General features: G+C 41.9%; 1 protein-coding gene across 1 annotated transcript in view; it reads left to right on the forward strand.

Annotated features, from left to right (window-relative positions):
• Positions 1-12,824, forward strand: part of GABRA5 (gamma-aminobutyric acid type A receptor subunit alpha5) — a gene marked incomplete at both ends in the record, with an annotated part of 55,691 nt that extends 42,867 nt beyond the window's left edge. Inside the window, 4 exons of the mRNA XM_082043436.1 lie at positions 4,160-4,303; positions 9,966-10,118; positions 11,512-11,723; positions 12,522-12,824. Coding sequence (XP_081899562.1) covers positions 4,160-4,303; positions 9,966-10,118; positions 11,512-11,723; positions 12,522-12,824 — 812 coding nt within the window. The remainder of the gene's footprint in view (positions 1-4,159; positions 4,304-9,965; positions 10,119-11,511; positions 11,724-12,521) is intronic.
• Positions 12,825-18,650: the final 5,826 nt, after the last annotated feature.

An 18,650-nucleotide genomic window follows, 5' to 3' on the forward strand; every position in this document is an offset into this window, starting at 1 on the left:
AAGTATTTGGATTCATAAAAACAGAAGAAGCCTACTTTCTTAAAGTAGAATAAACACCAAACAGCCTCACTTGGATTTTCAGTGGCTTTGAATTTGAGTTTGCCTTCACAGCAACACCAGCAGCATTCTCCCAGCTTGCTAACTCAAAACCTCTGCTATGTTTTTCTGTCACCCTTTGGGACATTCCTTGTCCCTCCTATGCATACCAGGTAGAATAAGTGAGGGCTTTATTCCCTAATCAGCAGTAAACCTCTCTTATAACTTTAGAAAGGATGAGCTGAAGTTCTTCAGTCCTTCAGCAAGCCTGGCTGGTAGGCAGCCTACTGGAAGCTTTGCTTAAGTGGAGGAAGGTTTTTACACAATTTGGTATGACAGTGAATAATACCATCTCTCCATTATCACATGCTTTATCCCGATATTCTAGACCACCTACGCTTTCAGCTTTCAATATGACTGTGCCTAATTATACTTCATGGGTTACCAGCAGCAGAGCTGGAGCTTTTGGTAGTCAAGTTTGAGATAATTGGAGTTTGAGGTTTCTGGAAGGACGTGACAGAAAGTTTAAGGTAGGAAGACAACTACCTGCGATGAGTACACAGGTTTATCTGCCTGGAGTTTATCTAGATGACCAAGAATGAGATGGTCAGTGGTTCAGCTACCACACCAGGATGCATGGGGTGGCCTTTTCCTGTCAGAGCTGTAAGTTTCTCTCAAGGGTGCATATGGACTGAGGGGGCGGCTAGATCTTTTTACAGTCACATTCATTGTATGACATTTTCTCAATTCTTCTCTTTCTCCCAAGGAACCTTAGACACTCAGAGCCTGGTCTATAGTGAGGAAAGGAGGCACTAAGCCAAAAATCTTATATTAGAGCTTTTTAAAACACAGACCCTGTTTTCTTATGTTTGCATGGAAGACAGATGAGAATCATATAATATATGTGATCCTGCACAATAGATTATCTCTAAGCTGGGGTAAATTCATATTATTCCTGATGTTGAGAGACTTCTTTGGAGGGGGGGAAATCACTGCAGGGAGCATTGACTTGGGGTAGGCTCTGCAGTGACACATCTGCCACCCTACTGTGTCTTAAAGCACTGACTACAACCATCCTGTTCCTGCACAAAGATCCTCTTCCAACTGGGCTCTTCTCCCTTGGGCATACCTGCGGGATCAGGGTGGAGTTTTGGCACCTTCTGGTCTCTGTCTCAATTACAGATATTGTTTTACAGGAGGAGGTGCTGGGCTTCTCCATAGTAGGAGCCTTCCAACCCTGTACTAGTACATGTATTTAAGTACCCGGTAAAAGCTACAATTCAAAGCATAGGCACTGATTTATTTTAGGATCTCCAAGGCTAGGGGGAGCAAGAAAACTAAAGCATCTGAATACTTGTTAAACCTTACAGGCCTATGTTCTTGTGTAGTTGCAATTTCAGTGGAATTTAGTTATAGTGCTCTCTCGAGGAAGTGTCTAGTCAGGCTGAATTATTGTGTGTTGTTGGCAGAAAACAGGACAAACCCAATTAGCCCAGTGCTTGGAATCCTTGCAGTAACAGGGAACTGCTGAGGTGGATCAAGATCATCCCAGCAAGAAGTCCAACGCTTTTTTTTTTTCCCATAGGAAGCAGCATAGGTAAAAATCAAAATCTCTAGCAATACCAAATATACCTACACAAATCCAGCATTCAGTGGGAGTATCAGCACATGAACAACATACACTTGAAAAGCATTTAAAATGAGTGCTTTCTGCAGCACTTTTTTAAACAGACCCATCTCCTCCTACTTCTGCAGATTTGGCTTTGGAATTATTTACAACATGTTGTAAACTTGTAATAGTGTCTGAGATGAGAAAGTATCTCACTTCTAAAGGGAACATGAAATTCTATCACTTTTTGCAATGCAAATATTTTGAAATAGGGAAGAATTTCTTTCTTAGCCTTTCAAAGCGGATCATGAGATGTAATTACAGTAATTTTACTGCACAGCTACAAATACAAGCACATGGAAGGTGTGTGGGCAGCCCTGCATGGCTAACAAGGGATGGAGGATTCATAGAACCAAAGTCTGGATCATCTCCAGCCCTGAATACAGCAGCAGCAACTGTCAGATATGTGACAAAATATATCTCATCCTATTATTAAATTTCTAGTGACAGTACTCCATGATTTTTTGCTCAGAAGGTTATCCACTGTTTAATTAGACCCCAGGTAGGAAACTATCCTGTTCTTAATCTGAATCTGCCCCAAACCATCTTTGAGGTACCAAATTTTTGTTTTCTTTTTGTCAGTAATAAGAGAGCTTCACCGGGTTTTCATTATCTTTTCTATATGCAAGTATCTATACTCGGCACTTTAGTCATTCTCATTTTCTTGTCAATGAGCTAAGTTGAGCTCCTTAAGCTTCAAATTATGACTTGTTTTTCAGTCTCTGGAGATACTTGTGACCCTCTTTTGAACTCTCTCCCCCTCTCTGTCCTCATTATTTCCATATCTTTTCTGAAATGTGGACAACAATGTACGAATACACATGAATGGTCAGACCACAGGTGTATGCAGCCTAGTGCCCTGCCTCTGGCAACGCTTTCTACCATGAGAAGATTAACAACAGGGAAAATAAAATGCTGCTTTCTTCCCTGCCACCTGCTCCAGCATCCAAGTGATCTGCAGCTTGTTGTGCTACACACACACATGCTCTTAACCTGAACCAGCATCACTTCCCATTTTCTGCTTGACACTCCTGGTTGTATGGATCCAGGGACCACCTTTGCATATTTCTTGCCATTGCAGTGCTTCAGCTCACGTTGACCCACTGTCTGTGAAAAGTTTGAAGTCCTCCGTGGAGTTGCAGCTTTCCAAGACAGCTTCCTAGCTCTAGCAAACAAAACTCGCAGTCTAATGTAGCCAGTACGAACGATCCTTCAATCTAACCTCTTGCTCTTGACTCCCAGGTCCTTTCTGGAAAGCTGCCTTGTGTTGCCTCCTGCACAGATTGCATTGAACTGGGATGCAAGTTTTTCCAGAAGGAAACATTCTGCACCCCCAAATTATAGAGTGCATTTCACCTCCTATTTGGAAAGTGAGCCTTGCCTGGTTTTCAGAGGTTTTAGTACAAGGGACTCCAGCCTAATGTATCATGCCTGCAGTAATGTTTCCTGAAAGCTTTCAATGATCAGAGTGCTCTAAAAAGTGTGAGATCTAGTTATATTAAATAAATATATATTTAAATATATAGTCAGCTCCTGGGTTTTTTGAGGCCTTATCTGCAGAGAAGGCTTACAAAATAAAACCAACGTGGATTCTCTTTCCAAAAGAAAACAGAAATTCCTTCATAATACCATAATTACTCCAAGTGCTATGGCTTTAAAAATAGCAGCAACATTTCTAAAGGAAGGACGGAATTGGCGGTGTTACCACCGCCTTTATTTCCTAGGACTTCTGAATGAATGTGAGAGAAATCTTATCCCTTTTACATCTCCAGGTGTTCAGGTGTTTCCACACCACCACCCATTTGCTCTGGTACACACAACCCCCCTGTTCCTTCTCTCCTTCATGCAGTCTCACCCCTGAATCCTGTCTCCACTCCTCAGCATCACCAGCACTCACATCCTAGATTCCTTTATCTCCGACCACACTCTGCAAGCAAGACCTCCCCCGATCTACATGTGCGTATCCCAAAGTCAGCACACACACACCAGACCCCACACTTACACGTGACGTCTCTTAGTATTTTATCTTGGAGATGGGACGAGACACAGAAGATCCCTGTTGTTCAGGCACTTAAGGTGCTTAAGTCCTTTTGAGGGGTGATTTTGGCAAAATACCTGTTGCAACTTGCTGGGGTTTAGGAGCTGCCAGCTAGGTGAGTATGGGTCTGAGCTGCTTTTCCACAAATTAGAGTGGTTGTGATGGATTATATTTATACCTCCTCTGTTCCAGGCTTTGACAAACCATCCCACACATCTGTTATATTAGAAGGCTTCAACCTCATATTTTTTGAGCTGGGCATATGGGAACATGATTATATCATCTTTATTTGTTTTTCTCCATTCACTCTCACTCCTCCATTCTTCCCTCTCCCCATCATTTATCATTTAAGGATCCACTACAATATTACACAGTGTTTTTTGCTCATGACTGTCTTTTTTCCCCCTTGTTGACAGATGCTTACCCCAATTCTGAAGTAATCTATGTGTGGACTAATACCACCACCACATCTGTGGTGGTGGCCGAAGACGGTTCACGACTTAACCAGTACCACCTGATGGGACAAACTGTAGGAACTGAGAACATCAGTACCAGTACAGGTAGGGAGAATAATTACATCCCATGGTGGCTGATAGCTGGAGCAGGAGGGGAGATCCACCAGCTCCAGTTATTTCGCAAGGAGGCAAGGGAAGCATCTGTGGGACGTGGGGTGCTGGGGAGATCCTGTGCAGGTTGCTGGCTATTTAGCAGAGGCACTGAAATGCTGAGAGGGTTAAATGCTGGCTCCTAGGTACATCGCAAGGCTGTTGCTGAAGATGCATCCAAGCTCCTGCTATTTAACGGGAGCACTGGAGAAGCTGCATGCAGCTTCTTGGCGACTGCTTTTGCTGATGCTGCCAGTGCTATCGCTGGCTTATTTTCCTGTGGGAGGAACCACTGCGGGAGGCAAACACCACCCACGCATTTGATCCATTTTGATCATCGCTTTAAAATGATTTGCTTGATGAAACCACAGCAGGGAGGGAGCGGAGGGGCAGGTGGGGGCTGTGGCGTGGCTCTGCAGCGTGTCCGGGGGACCACGTGGCTGGAGAGGAGGTGCAAACCCCGAGGATTCCCATTTCCTCCCCGGGTTGCAAGCGGAGGCGCCAGATGTGGCAGCATTAGGGAGGCAAAGAAGCTTTAATCCCAGGCTGGGAACCCACGTGAACTGTGCCCCCCTGCTTCTTAAGGCTCCCACGCGAGGGCAGCCCTGGGTGCACGCTGGTGGGGGGACCCCCAGGGGGGTCGAGGCCAGGACAGGGGTCACGTGGGCTTGGCAGGATGAGAGCTTAACCAGGTTACACAATGCACTCATCTAGAGAGCATTAATGGCATCCAGCGTGGGGGGAAGCGAAATAGCCTGCCGGGAAGGGAAGGGAGATTTCCACCTCTGGTGGTAGCATGGGATGTGTGGTAGGGAAAGAGGACAGCCTGTAGTAGCATGGCAGTGAGAAATTCCTGCTGGTAAAGCACAATGGAGTCTTCTGGTGATGTGCTGTGTCCCTGCTGAAAAATGACAGGTTCTGAGCCAAACGCAGGATTGTAGAAGACAAGATATAGATCGGGTTAGGAAGCTGTTACTGTCCGCAGGAAATTTAGGAGATGTAAAAACAGGTACACGTACACTTGCACACAATGTTAGTTGGACCGAAACATGAAGGCACATAAGGCTTTCTACTCAAACTGTCCCAACATGGCAAATAAAGAGAGGGCAGCTGAGCTTGCTGCTTGCTCTCCAAACAGGACACAAAGTGAGGGGAAGCTTTCCCTGGGCACGGGGGAGCAACCACACACAACCAACATCTCCATCCTATAGAGCTTCACCTCTTTGCCCACTTCAGGAGACAAAACTGTTGGTAAAGCAAAGATATTTAAAGTCAAAGTAAGTGTATAGACAGTCAGAGCAGCCACCACTGCAGGAAAAGGACAAATACACTATCTCCCATTAAAGAACAAAGACCCTTTTTTCCTTACCAGTTTACCATCATAGCCGCGTTGTTTTCTGCAATGAATGGCAGCTCCCCTCTCGCTTTCATTGTTGCCAAGAAGAAGATCCAGAGGATGTGCTGGGACATCTCCTACAAGCTCGTCCTGCTCCTCAGAGCAAGAAAACCATCCAGCCCAGGCTGTGAGTGCTCCAGCGTGTCAGCTCCAGGCTGCTTCCAGCTTGTAGCTTTGCGTGTGAAAGCTCCTTGTAGTCCTCAGCCCAAGGAAACAGGAGACCCTTCAGACAAATGCCAAAGTTTCTGCCCAGTAACGACCTCCCTGCTGTATCCTAAGATTTAGGCTAATAAATGCTTGTTTTCCAACATCAAGATTTTATATTAATGTCCCGGGTTACATCTGGGCTGGCTGGATTCTGATTGCATGGTGGATCACAAAGAGCAGGACACAGATTGTAACCAGGGATTAGCAAAATACAAAAATCCGATTTTGCACAGGGAAAGCATCAGTCAGCGATGGATTTTCTGGACTTCATCAAGCTCATAGGAGGCCAGTAATCAGGGTTACTTATAAACGGCTATCTAAGGCATTTCTTCTTTTTATTGAATTGATGAACATGAAAAAGAAAACCCAAATACCTATTGCACAAGTCCAAGTGCTTGGATCTTTTATGGGTTTTTGACATACAGTCAAACTATACAGCTCTTGCAGTTGCATAGGCAAAATGTTTGTGTATGTCATAGAACATTTATGCTCTCCTCTCTAGCAGACTTTTTTATATTTTTAATGGAAATACTGGTCCTGCACCAATCCCTTGGGATTCTGCTGATTTTGTAGGCAGGCTGCGAAGTTTAGCTGTCTCTCAGAAGAGATATCCTGGCAATTCTAATTCACTAAGCAGTCTTGAAACTGGGAACGTTTTAGCCATGCACAGAAAATAGCTCTGCCATGTGCCACCTGTTTGAATTTTGTTTGGTTTTTTTTTTTTTTTTTTTGCTAATATCCCCAAATGTCATTCCCCCAAAAGAGGAGATATTTGACTACTCACACTGCTTCCAACAGGCCCAACTTCTGTTAAGTCCTGGTGGTGCAAGTTCTGAAAACAATCAGATAGGGAATTTGGGTCCAAGTGCATCTCGCTGCTTTCTGCAAATGGTTGCCCAGTTCTGTTCTCCATACCCAGAATCTCTCATCACTAACTTAGGATCTGCAGTGCCACAAACCAAAACAAAAACCCACTCTTTTATCTTCTGCCAGCTGGAGCCTGAGCTCTGAAATATCCAAAGCTGAAATAATCGAAGCAGCATTCAGCCCTTCATTTTGCACCAAATAATTCTGATTTTTCCTTGAGATGAATCTTTCCCATGCATTACTATAACAAGGATGCAGGCACTTCTCAGGGGCCAAAATATTCTGCATGTCAGCATGGTCAGGGACTGCGGTATCACAGACCTGACATCAGGATCTTGCCAGAATAATTATTGATACACCTGAGTCCAGGTACATCCAATAAACAAACAAGTGTATCCAGTAAACAAGCAAGTCCATCCTCTGTAGAGGACTAATAGAGTCCAATACTCTATTGAATCCCAGAATAATGTCAGTGGAAGAATGCGTGTGAGATCCTGTAAAATTTGTAAGCATGATTTTGTAATCTAGATACCAAAACCAATACTGTAGCAGCTTTTAAAGCATAAAAAACCACTTAAGACCAGCAGCAGCACAGTAGCATAGCTCTGTGAAGAAATGTGGCCATTCCTGCTCTAGGTCTTTTCATTAGTGCTAAATTTGTTATTTAAGTGCTACATAAATCTATAACAAAAATTAGCTCTTGCTCAAGAAAGCTTATGGCCTAAGGATAAACAGTGGCCTTACAGAAGTAAAAGGGAGTTTCGGCACTCCATCAGAACCAGATTTTTTTCTATATAAACAAAAGGCCAGCTCAGGCAGCTTTTAGCTTTACTTTAAGCAGTGGTCCCAGGGCATTAAAAACCAAGTGGTGGGGTTTTCTTAAGCCCTAAGTCTGCTGGAAAAAGCATTGCTAGTGTAGGCATTTTTGAAAGTGACAGCATATGGGAAGTCAGAGAAGGTATCGGTGGGAAAATGAGCAAGTACAAAACTAAGGTGATATCATTATTTTACTGGAGACAAGAGCTTTGATAGGTTAAAGACAATGATAAGGTAAAAATCAACTGCGGAGGGCCATCAAAATGTAGACATTCATTTTTTGCATTTAGAAAAGGAAAAAAATTAAGGATCCTGTTGCTCTGCTGAAGCTGTGTAGATTTTTTTTATTCAGGCCCTGAAAGCATATTGTCAAAATCAATAATGCACATCGTCACTCCTTAGTGAGCAGGGAAACTGTGACTCAAATACATCCCAGTGCAGCAGCAACTCAGAGGTAGATTACAGGCACATAGACCCTGCTGCTCCTGGCATATTTTAGGGGTAATCCACAAACTGAATGCTCCTAAATAAAGAGCGAGTGGGGTTCCTCCTGAGACCACAGCATGTTCAGCTTCCCTGGTTCAAAATTACACTAAATGAAGGGAATTAGATGTTGCTTCACAGGGGTTTTCTCCCCAGTTTCAGAGCATTCCCTGTCCATCTCTACATCCCTCTTCAGGGAACTGTTTCACCAGAAAATCAGGTTCCAGAGGAAAGTCATAAAGATTGAGGCAGGCTGTCAGGTAAGAAATTTCTGTGCTATTCCAGTCTTTCTGTTTAAAATCCTCAGCATAAACAAGGTCTGTAAACTTCATCCAGAATAACAGAGCTTCTCTACCGTAACATAGCAGTGCAGCTATACCTGCAAAAGCCCTTTCACTGCAGACCTGTTCTCTGCTAATTAGCCATATTGTCAGTTAGAAATAATCTGCCAAATCTAACTGCTTAGCAATTCTGGCTGCAGCTCAGCTCAGGCTATTCACTCAAGGCAGAATCAGTCTGTTATGTATTTTCCTTTTGTGGCTGGTCTATAGAGACTAGCAGTCAAGTCTTGCAACAGACATTATAGCTACATCGTTTTATTCTTGGAGGAAAATATATCTTTCAGAACAGGCATTACTCTGATTCATCAGTACCCAGCTGAATGATGCATGCTTTTAAATTAATTTGATATCAATATGAGTGGAATTCTGTTAGGGCTTAAAGGGGTTGGTTGGTTTTTTTTTCCTTACATTCTGTCTTTTATTCTTACATTTCGTTTTTACTCTTATTTTTCTGAGGCAAATAGTAACCTTTTTTTAGCTAGCAAGATTTTGGCTTTGTGGAGCACTTACCGTCAATGAATAGCCTTCAGTAACAACTATATGGTTTTATAGGAACAGTCTGAAAGAACCAATTAAGTTTTTATTTTTTCTGAAACATTAGGGAAGGTGACAGCTGGTCTGTCAATTTTGCAGTGCATTTTTTTAGGCTTTTATTGAAATTCAGAGGACCTGACAAAAGCTAGATTAAGGCAATGCTGTGCATTTGGCATATAAGAAAGACACGGAATTTAGCACTGCTGTGGCAGCTTTCAACGAATTCTCCATGCAGGCAGTACAATATTCATTCCACAACTGAACAAGACATGGCACAACATCTATCCAGAACCAGATTTTCTTTCCAAGGGCTAAGGTGTACCAAATTCTAGGACAACTGCATGCACTAGAAGGATATTTTTTTTTTTCTGGAGGAACGATTTTATGGGTTTGGGTACTGAGCTCAACATGACCTCCCAGGACCCATGTGCAAAGCTGCAATTTGTGCAGCACCAACACTAGGACAGGCAGTCCCTGAAGTGCGGTGCAGGAATGTCTGGACCTGTTCTCGTTCTTGAAAACTGATGGCTTGGCAGTAACAGTTGCCCTAATGAGATTAAGTCCTGTGGCTAAATCAGGTTTATAAGAGTAGATAGACTTAATTGTTGCTCTGGTAAGACAATTTGTAGGACTAGGTCAAAAACAGGCAGCACTCAGGCAGTTGCCCAGATTTTTTAACCCTGTGAACATCAAGATGTCCCAGGTGCGTAAAGGGACCTCAGCTTTTCAGTGCAGTAGGAGCAGTCAGTCACCGTGTGCTTTTGGGACTGACTGTGAAGACTAGCAGGATCTAGCAGCACCTCTGTCTCAAGTCCTGGTTTTCCACAGCATAGAAATCCAGACATTTTTCATGCAATTAAGAATGGCTGAGTAGTATCCTCAAATTGGGGGGGAAGATGGAACTGACCTCCTTAAGTCCCTCAATGAGTAAGCTTCCCTTATTTTACCCATATGCACATCTTTCTCCTTCTAGGCGAATATACTATTATGACAGCCCACTTTCACCTGAAAAGAAAAATTGGCTATTTTGTCATCCAGACGTACCTTCCTTGCATCATGACTGTGATCTTATCACAAGTGTCGTTTTGGCTAAACAGAGAATCTGTCCCTGCTAGGACAGTTTTTGGTGAGTATCCCCTTTTCTCCCAGCACACGAGATGGGACGATCTGGCTTGTGGAAGTGATTTGCTGTAACAAAACCACAGTGCACTAGTGCTTATTTCTGCTTGAGATGTTCTAGATGTTCCATTGTTCTCTTCCAGTTTAAACTCAAAATCCATTTAAAAATGCTGTCTGGGCTTGTTTTGTAAAGTTATGCCAGAAATTTCTCAAGAGCTGATTATGTGAAAGTAAAGGACAGAGGAATCAGATTAGTGTGATTTGTGTTTTGTTCGTTTGTTTTTTTCCACTTGGGTTAAATACTGGATGGTTTAGAACAAAAACCCCCACACATTATTGTATTAAGTGTATACTCTAGCTAAGCATTTGAAACACATTTAACTTCAAGACATTTTGTTTATCTGTGTTTTAAGATGTTTATCTGGGAAAACCATGTAGAGGTTAATTAGTGACAATTATCTCTATTACCATCAAACAAATTAATATAATTTTGCATTTAGAAAATGTATATTTACTACAGAAGTTGTCATGGAAAAATCCTTCGGGGTCTCTTAAGTTATTGATTTATCACTAGAAGATTGAAGAAAATAAATACAGTCTTAAGTGAAGGATAATGAAATCCAAAATTTTCACTAGATAAAAAATGAGACAAGCAGGAACAGTTTATTAGATAAAACTTTGTTCAGCCGTTCTTAAAAGAATATTTCTTCCCTACAAACCTACTGAAATCAGTTGACAGCTTTGATCAAAAAGCAGTTCAGCAAGCTGTATGGGGAGAATACAGGTTCCAGCATCATTTTGTTGACTGGGGGTACCCATTCTAGGTTTACAAAGCTATAACTGAGTTGGGGACATCCTTCCACAGATGAAAATAGTGGCAGCTCTGTCATTTACTGGCCTATGGAAAAGGAGGCGCTACAGTCAAGGAAATCAATGACAGCCAACAATTTTGCATATAAAATCTCCATGTGAAAAAAAACATAAAACCAGTAATCCCACTTTATTATGGCAGCTAGTGCTAAATGGGTTGCTCACTGATTTTGTAACATGCTACTTCACATTCTATACATACCGTGCATCAGTGTACAGGGATAAAATACCAGTAAGCTTTTGGTTTATGTAACAGCTGGGTTTGTGTTATCCTTAAAATACTTATTTAGATATATGATAACTAGAAATAACCAAAACACCACAGAAGCAAACACCTGAGGGCAGAGGCTTGTATTTTTTCTTGGCGAGCAAAGTATCTTACTCTTTCAGACCATAATATGCAAACACTGACTGAGTCCATGTGGCCTTCTTAGGTCTTGCGCTGAATTGGAGCCTGCTCATAACCCATTAGGGATCTCATAAGTGCCTCCAAACTGATCTCTGACTAATTTTTTTTCCCTTCTTTACAGGAGTAACAACAGTGCTCACCATGACCACCTTAAGTATCAGTGCCCGTAACTCTTTGCCAAAAGTGGCCTACGCTACTGCAATGGACTGGTTTATAGCTGTCTGCTATGCCTTTGTATTTTCCGCATTGATTGAATTTGCAACAGTCAACTATTTTACCAAGAGGAGTTGGGCATGGGATGGCAAAAAAGCCCTGGAAGCAGCTAAAATCAAGGTGCTTACCTTACATGTTTTTAATACCTAGAATAAAAAGTGAGTACTCAGCATAGTGCAAACTACTGAATAGACAATTTTCAGCTTCTTTGTGAAAAAGGTATTTAATTACCTGATGACATACTTTCACCTTCCTATAGAGGAATAGTGGCAAGGAAATAAGCTGCCTTCTCTTCATGGAGACAGACTGTCAGTTTCTACCGTCTGTATGGAGTGGACTGTTTTCAGAAGAATATAAGGCACAGGATTTCAGTGACCAGCCTTCTGATAATCGCAGTTATATACTGTGAAACATACCTCTGCAGAGCATTCCCTATGCGCTCTCCCAGATAAATGACAAAGCTCACATTGAGCTCCATGAGCCAGGGTACCACCACAGTATCCCAAATAAAAAAAAAAGACAAAAGAGCGGGAAGCAGGCAGGAGCAATGAGGCCTTCACCACGCTCCTTGCTGCAGCCAGGAGGGCGAGGTTTGTGTCTTGGCAGCTGCCTGTGAGGCAGCAACCTCTGCAGGTGCTGAACCACATTGCCCTGACAAAAGAAGCTGCTAATGCACACGCCAGGTGGGATCTGGGTCCATTTGGCTGCTCTTAGCTTTCTCTGGCGTCAGGGAAACTTTAGCCTGAGTAAGGCTATAAAACCGAGGCAGAAACAGCTGTTTGTGAGTCAAGGTCAGAATAGCCAACAGGCATTTGTTGGCATGATTGATTACAGCGCTTAAATTTTTGGGTTAATATCTTGAGAATGCGTTTCCACTTTCTGTACCTGCGGTCTAATGATTTGTTCTTTACGCTGCAGAAAAAAGAGCGTGATTTGCTGGGAAATAAATCAACTAATACTTACAGCACTGGGAAGATGACCCCCGCACCAAACATGCCAAAGGACTCAGCCCCATCTGTCATCTCAAATGCTGCATCTGCTCCAGTGAAGTCTGCAGAAGAAAAGCCCGCTGAAAGCAAAAAGACTTACAACAGCATCAGTAAGATTGACAAAATGTCCCGGATCATTTTTCCAGTGCTGTTTGGAACTTTTAACTTAGTTTACTGGGCCACATATCTGAATAGGGAGCCTGTTATTAAAGGTGCCAATTCTCCAAAATAAACTGAAGGACTCTTAAAGCCACATGTGAGCCATACTTACAAAGCAGATGCTACCAAGGAAAATTTGAGATCCAGATGACTTTCTACATTTGGGCAATATTCTTCAGGAAGTTTTTTGCATGTTTAATAATATGTACAAATAATATTGCCTTGATTGTTTCTACATGTAACCTCAGATGTTTCAGAGACTATTATATTACTTACAGCAACAGATCTTTATAAAGATCAGAAGACATTGAACATGGCTTCTTTGCTGCTGAGTATCTTGCATTGATAGTTTACAAATAAAATAAGTTATATTTTTTAACTGTTCAAGTGTACTACATATCGTGGTTTTTATACTTCAGATGTACAGTCATACAAATGTAGGCTTAACCTATATTTTACAGAAGAGCTCCACTATTGTCATCTGATAAGTTACTGAGTAACGCCAGTTGTAAATGTGCCAAATTACTAAGCATAGGGCTATATTCGAGTACCTTTACTGGTTATACGTAGTGCATTACTCCACAGATAAAACTCTTCAGCCCAATTTTCATTGGAAGTTAATACAATACAGTAAATCCTAATGGGGCTATGCTGCATTTTCACTGCTTGAGCCTATAGCTTACAGTGAAGTAACATAGGAAGCAGAATGCTACTTGTGTAAATAAAGGTGGTGGAATCTTGCCCTTAAAAGAAAATATGCGATTTGTTTGGATTTTGCATTCCAAGGAATTTTCTCAAATTATTCTCAGTATTTATTCTAAAAATTAGAGATATATTGCATGAAATGAACATAGATTAGGAACATACTTGTACAAATAAAAATTTTAACAACAGCTGTAGGCATTTTTAATTAGGGTAAAGTAAATGATGTTTGGACATTTTCCCAAGAAGAAGATTGTGTTACATTAGCAGAGATTAACAGTAAAGAATTACAGTAATTCTGCAATCATTATTACTTGTTTCCCACAGTCGAAACCAATCAGCCAACACCAAGAAGTGTGATCAGAAAAAAAGATGTGCTTCATGACAGCAAGGTGTTTCAGTGACAATATTGACAGAAAGGTCTTTGTACTGTCCATCTGAAACTTTTCTATAAAAAACGCCTTGCTGCTGCCAATGTGTTTTGCTTTCACAATGAATGAGAAAATGCAATCTGAGTTTTCAGCTCTTTCCTCTTGGCATCCTTTCCTTGTTCCAGAAGCTTTTGTAATTTAATCTTAATGTTTAAATAAAAAATGCATTCAACATTTGATTGTACAATGTCATTCTTACACTGGTTATCCTGTTAGAGAGACCAATCACCACAAGAGCTGAAAGAATTAACTGCACAGTACACATGCATGCACTCGATCATGTGTGTACATTACACGTCCTCACTGTTGCCCAGAAATGTATATACTGAGTGAATACAGTGAATTGGGATGTTTCAGAATTAGATGCTATTTTGCTATGGAACATCAGCCCCATGTTCTGTTCAAGGCAAAGAGTTTGTGCTTCACTTTGAGCTGAGGGCCTCGTCCAGGACCGAGGAGCTGTCTGGGCTTCTTGTGTATCTTCTCTTTGTCACCTTCATTCCTAAACATTGCCAACAAAAAAAATCTCACACATCTATTCCTTTTTGCAGTTTCTTGTTTTATGCTGTGGAATTAGAAGTTTTCAGTTCTCAGTGACCACAGGGAAGCCATGGGACTGAGCAGGTGAATGGAAACTGGTGAAGAGGAACAAGGAGGGGACATGCCCATCTGTTAGTTAGAACGTTATCCTGAGCCAAGGTGAGGATTTGAATCTCTGTTTTCATGTAGGCTTCCCATGTGACTTTGAGCAGCCACACACCTCCTTGTTTGTCATTTCTTAGTTTTTAAAAGTGTGATAATGTTATTTGAATGCAATGAATCCAGGTCTTTGGGGATCAAAACCAGTGAAAATTTGCAGAGCCACCTGGATGGCAAATCTTCCTACAGCTCTATGGCTATGTACTGCATCCAGCTCTGGAGCCCTCAGTACAAGAAAGACGTGGACCTGTTGGAGAGGGGCCAGAAGAGGAGAGAAAAATGATCATAGGGCTGGAACAGGTCTGCTGTGAGGACAGTCTGAAAGAGTTGGGGTTGTTCAGCCTGGCGAAGAGAAGGTTCTGGGGACACCTTATTGTGGCCTTTCAGTACTTAGAAGAGGCCTATAAGAAGGATGGGGACAGACTTTGTAGCATAGCCCGTTATGATAGGACAAGGGGCAATGGTTTTAAACTAGAATTCAGGCTAGACATGCAGAAGAAAGTGGTGAGACACTGGGACAGGTTTCCCAGAGAGGTGGTAGATGCCCCATCCCTGGAGACATTCCAGGCCAGGCTGGACAGGGCTCTGAGCAACCTGATCTAGTTGAAGATGTCCCTGCTCAGTGCAGGGAGGTTGGACTAGATGACCTTTGATGGGCCCTTCCAAACTAAACTATTCTATGATTCTATTTGTTTTCTTGCATGTGGGTTATTCTCACAAACAGATGAGAGCCAACAAGATCTCCTCACCAAGTACAGCAGGGATGCAGTGCAAAGAATTTCATACATGCTGCATTGGGCATCCCCAGCGATTCACTCACTGAGAACCTCCAAAACAGCTAAAACACCTGGCAGCTGTCAGAGGGGAGAAAATCTTTCCACATGTGCAAGACAGACCCTCTCAGCTGCAGCCTCTTCTGCCTCTTCCTATGACCACAGAGATGTACCATGAATGAAGTACTGGGCTTCTGGGGGTTGACCATCCAGTCAAGGAGAGGTGAGCCTAATCTGCTGCCAGGACTAGCAAACACAACAACCACTCTTAGTCAGGATGTGGACACTTGGGGAACTTTCCTTCTAATCTTTTGGTGTGAATACATATTCCTCCTGTGGCAAGGCAAAGTGACCATGAAATGAACGGTGTGGTAGGGTCCTGCTGTTAATCACTGAGGGAGGTTGCCTGCAGCCCTATGGATTTGCTCGCTGTCCTCAACTCTTTTCCTGTGGTTGATGATGACAGGGCATACCATTGACACTCGTGGCAGATGGATGTGTGCTGGATATCACATCTGGACAAGGCTTCTTCCTAGGAATCAGTTTACCAACAGCTGGCTATTTCTAGTCTCACCAGAATGACAGATTAGATATAACTCTTGAAACATCAGTGACACAGCACAATGCACCAAACTAATCCTGCTCAGCTAGGTGTCTGAGGATGATGGGTGGGCTGATGAAGATGCATCAGGAAACAGTCCACATGCTGACTTCTTTTATTTTTTATCCCATGTGTACATATGCTACCATGGTTTTGGCAGGTATGAATCAGTGCTTGTAAGGTCAATTCTCTTGCCAGCCATTCTTGCAGCCTACAGGTGGCAAAGACTCAAACTTTTTTATCACACATCATTATTTATTATAATATTTGCAATTGCAAAGTTTGATTCTATTCAATACAAACATTACTTAACACTTCTTCCCCTCAGATATCAGACATATAAGTTACATGAAAAAGACAGTGGTTTCAGCTTTCCTTTTTCCATGGGAAGATTATGTATTTGTATGATTTTAAAATAAGAACAGTTACTGAACAGCAATGTTCCAAATATTAAGGAACTAAGGGGACAATTACTGACCGAAGCCAGGTTCTGTGGGTTTAAGTTCAGTCTGGAGCATGGGGTTTTTGCTCAGTTCTGTAAATAGGTTCTGTAAATAGACTGTATCAGGTTCCTGAGATGCTGATTGCTAGAGACTTGAGGAGTACTAGGAAGGAGTATCATATATGCATCTTCTGTTCCTCTTATTCTTCCAAAAAAAAAAAATCTGCTTCTGGCCACTTTCAGACAAAGGATACTGTGCTATCCAGACATTTATCCTGACCCCATACTAGCTACTCAACATACGTTCTTCTGCAAAATAAGCCTGGAGTGCAGGAATGACCCTTAGGCCACAGAGTACTTGTGAAAGTGGCACCAGAGTGCTTCAGAAACAATATGGAGGCTGTATGTACTACGCTGTTGAAAACTATGAGCAATCCACAACCTTCCAGAGGATACCATGCATGGAAAATAGACGTCTGAATACACAGGAATCCCAAAACAAGAAAGAGAGAATCACAATAAGTTGCTTTTCATTTTCCTCAGACTTCCATGAAAAGCCTCCAGTGTGAGGCTTTTCTCTACACAAATAGGAAACTCAGAGCTATCTTTACAGCATCTTCTCCAGAGCCATTCTGTTTGCCCTGGAGTGTTTTCCATGGTTGTTTTATTTGCTTACGCCCAAGTCTGACTCTTACCCTGAAGGGCTGAGCATAACTTTCTGGTCTCTGTTGCAGGACTCAGTGCCAAGACCTCTAAATCTGACCAGTTTCACTTACATGAAGAGGCTCCTTGTTTCCACTGAATATGGAACTACCTGGAAACGGTAGAGTGGCATGGTTGGAGGATCAGGTCCTTTGTTTTACTTTGGTAAACAGTTTATTGGCATTTACCTGATGTGTAGAAGATGTAATAATTACCTTCCAAAGGTATATGACACCACAGACATTTTATACATAAATCACTTCCAGTCATATAGACTGTCACTTTCTATGTTTGACAGTAAAGGCAGGAAATAATTACAGTTCATTCTGTTATCGTGGATTTGCTAAACCAGGCTGAAGTTTCCTGAAAAAAACATCTATCTTATGTTTCTCAGAGAATCCCACACACTGCTAATCCTTGCTGAGAACTGCAATGATAGAAGAAGAAGTAGACATCTCCAAGCATGTGGTCCTGCTTGAGCAGTAGGTGTTGTCCCATAGTTTGGGAGGTGCTTCAACAAGCTGATCAGTTCCAGGCTGGAATACTGAAATGCCACTGCCTCACACTACACAACACCTAACAATTTAAATCCCTCTGCAGTCAGTGGAACTGTTTGTGTGGGAGACCATTACTCATCAATGGCATCTGAACTGTGGGAGATGGGAGCATTTCCCAGATCCTGGCTCAAAGTAAACACCTTGGCCTTGGCTTGCTCCAGGCTGGGGCTGTATCTGGATGTGCATCAACCTCCTCTGATTTCCCCTGGAAGGACTTTGGGCCTTCAGGAGTGGGGTTAACTGTGTCACTGTCCCCAGTATGAGGGAGCTGGGACCCTGCGGGGCACATCTACTTGACAGCTTAGTCGTGGCGAAAGACAATAATAAATAGAAATTGCTTGTCATGGGTTTTTTCCTGTATGCTTTCATGAAAAAAAAAAAAAAAAGAGTTGAAAAGTTTATTATTATACAACAATTCAGCGCTGAAGAGTAAGTGCATGCAGTTCTACTGCCAAATTTCCTCACTTGCGCCCATTAAGAATGAAAGAACAAGTCAAACACAATGGAAAAGGGTTTTATTTCTGATATTTGAGCTGTGCCAGCTTACTCCAAGGATGAATTTAGGCAACAATATATTTTCTAAAGCTTAGTCCTCTTCTGTTGTCTTGAATTACATTACACTCTTTTTTTTTTTCTTTTTTTCTAAACGGAATATGCCCCCTGTGGAATAACTAAACATATTTGTACAAAACTAAGAAATGATTTTATGAAGTAATCTTGTATTTAAAACATTCTTGCTGAATGTGTAAATTAAACTTTCAAGAAAACTGAATGAAATCCCTTTGCTATTCAGTTTATGCAGACAAGATGAATGTAGCACTTGCACAGCTATTTGTTTTTTAAATCTGAAGATAATGTTCTTTGTAATAAGGATATATGTCTCCTAACACCCTTGCTCCTCAAATTGGAATTGACACTGAAATGTTCAGAGGAACCTAAATTATTCTAAAGGAGTGTTTGATCAAATTGCTTGAATTTCTTCTGGCTTTTTA

The sequence above is a fragment of the Streptopelia decaocto genome (assembly GCF_964273445.1).
Source record: "Streptopelia decaocto genome assembly, chromosome: 1".
NCBI lineage: Eukaryota > Metazoa > Chordata > Aves > Columbiformes > Columbidae > Streptopelia > Streptopelia decaocto.